Genomic DNA, 2,036 nt, shown 5'->3' on the forward strand with positions numbered 1-2,036 from the left:
TAGCCACTTGAGACTCTGTCTATGGTTAAGTAATACATATGAGAAATGTATTTAAGTGCCTGACCGTTAAATGTACGAGGGTTGTTCAATAAAGACTGAGACTGGGCCCGGATTTCCCCATACTGCTCTGATAAGACATGATGCCAGGTTTTTCCAATACCTTTGGACCCTATTGTTTACCAACAGACATTGAATTGCTTTATCTCTATCACAAAGCCATCAGTGCTCATTTGAACATCAGCTTGGTAAGTGCCGCCTCCAACGTTTTAATCATGTCCAGTTTTGCGTGAACAACGATATGCGATTAAGTTTTGTGTTAGACTCAACAAAACTGCGACTAACACTTATGAAGACATAAAGCAAGCTTTTGGGGATGACGCAATGTCTCGTGCTTCCTGTTTTCGCTGGTTCAAAGATTTTAAGGAAGGGAAGAGAGGACCCAGAGTTGCAGGGAGGAGATGGTGCCCCAGTTACTGCTCTCACTGAGGAAATCATCAATACAGCAGCGGCAATGATCAAAACCGACCGACGTCTGACCGTCAGACAGATTGCTGAACTCCTTGACATATCGGTAGGTAGTGCTCTCACAATTTTAAAAGACAATCTTAACATGTCTAGAGTGTGTGCTCGTTGGATTCCTCGTTTACTCACACCTGAACAAAAACAAAACCGTGTCGATGTTTGCCTTGAGTGGAAGCGGTTCGTTGAAGAAGATAGGGATTGGTGGAAAAGTGTAATCACTGCTGATGAGTCCTGGGTTTATCAGTATGACCCTGCAATGAAAATCCAAAGCACTGAGTGGGTAGAAAAAAATGAAGGTCGCCCGAAGAAAGCTAGGGCAACCAAATTTGCAAACAAAGCAATGGTCATTACTTTTTTTGACTATAAAGGAATGGTGTACACTCATTCAGTTCCACGTGGACAGACAATCAATGGAGACTATTGCAAAACAAGTTTTGGCTACATTAATGAATGATCATATTTCTCGAAAGCGTCCAGAACTTCGAGGAAACTGGAAACTTCATCACGACAATGCGCGGCCTCACATTGCACATGTTGTGACAGAATATTTTGGCCAAACGAAACATTAAGGTCGTGCCCCACCCACCTTATAGTCCTGACCTTGCGCCCTGTGACTTTTTTTGTTTCCTACTGCAAAAAAGGAATTAAAGGGACGTCGTTTTGATTCGGAACAGGATGCAGTAAAGGCTTTGGAGGTGATCCTGAAGAACATGTCAAAGGATGGCTTCTCTAACGTTTTCCAGGCATGGCAAAGGCGCTGGGACAAGTGCATTTCACTTAATGGGGAATACTTTTAAGGTGAAAAATTTGATGTAGATCAGAATTAAACAATAAATGTTTTATAGACACAGTCTCAGTCTTTATTTGAACAACCCTCGTACTTGTATCAAGTTAAAAAAAAATTTGGTTTAGAAATAATTATCAATTTATATTTTTAATCCTTTTAAAACCCTTCCTATTTATACTTCATCTAAATCTAGTGCAGCTGATGATCAATTTCTTTCTTAGAGGAAATATGTCTATCGATTTAAAGGAAAACTCGAGTTGTCAGCTAATACAATGCATATTAATTCTTGGCTCCTTGACTAGTATTAGAGACATGACTACTATTGTGATGTGATTTTAAAAAGGTAAAATACAAATGATCGTTTAAATCGTTTGAATTCGTTGACTCTCAAGTCATATCCTTTACACACAGATGTAAAGATCGGTGTAAACTACACAACGAGCAAGAGCCTTTTTGTTTACCGGTCTCAGCAGTTAGTTTACTTTCTGCTCACGGGTAACGAACCGATATTTGACTCCATCGATTTCCTGACTTACATGTCAGTTATACTTCTTGTTTTTCCCTTAGACTTGATTTTAGTAAAATATCGATAGATGATATTTACTAATATATTGTCATATTTATCACAAAAAGTAATTAAATACTTGTAGTAATTCATCAGATACTTTATTTTAAGACTCAATATTGACATGTGAATGATCAGAATTGACATGTTAAATTGGAAAAT

At 38.4% G+C, this 2,036-nt stretch overlaps 1 protein-coding gene across 1 annotated transcript; it reads left to right on the forward strand.

Moving 5' to 3' along the window:
• Positions 1-373: 373 nt before the first annotated feature.
• LOC124358423 lies at positions 374-976 on the forward strand. The gene has a single exon (XM_046810720.1). It carries the CDS (start codon positions 374-376, stop codon positions 974-976), a length of 603 nt encoding a protein of 200 aa, XP_046666676.1.
• Positions 977-2,036: the final 1,060 nt, after the last annotated feature.

The sequence above is a fragment of the Homalodisca vitripennis genome, chromosome 3, assembly GCF_021130785.1.
Source record: "Homalodisca vitripennis isolate AUS2020 chromosome 3, UT_GWSS_2.1, whole genome shotgun sequence".
Classification (NCBI taxonomy): Eukaryota; Metazoa; Arthropoda; class Insecta; order Hemiptera; family Cicadellidae; genus Homalodisca; species Homalodisca vitripennis.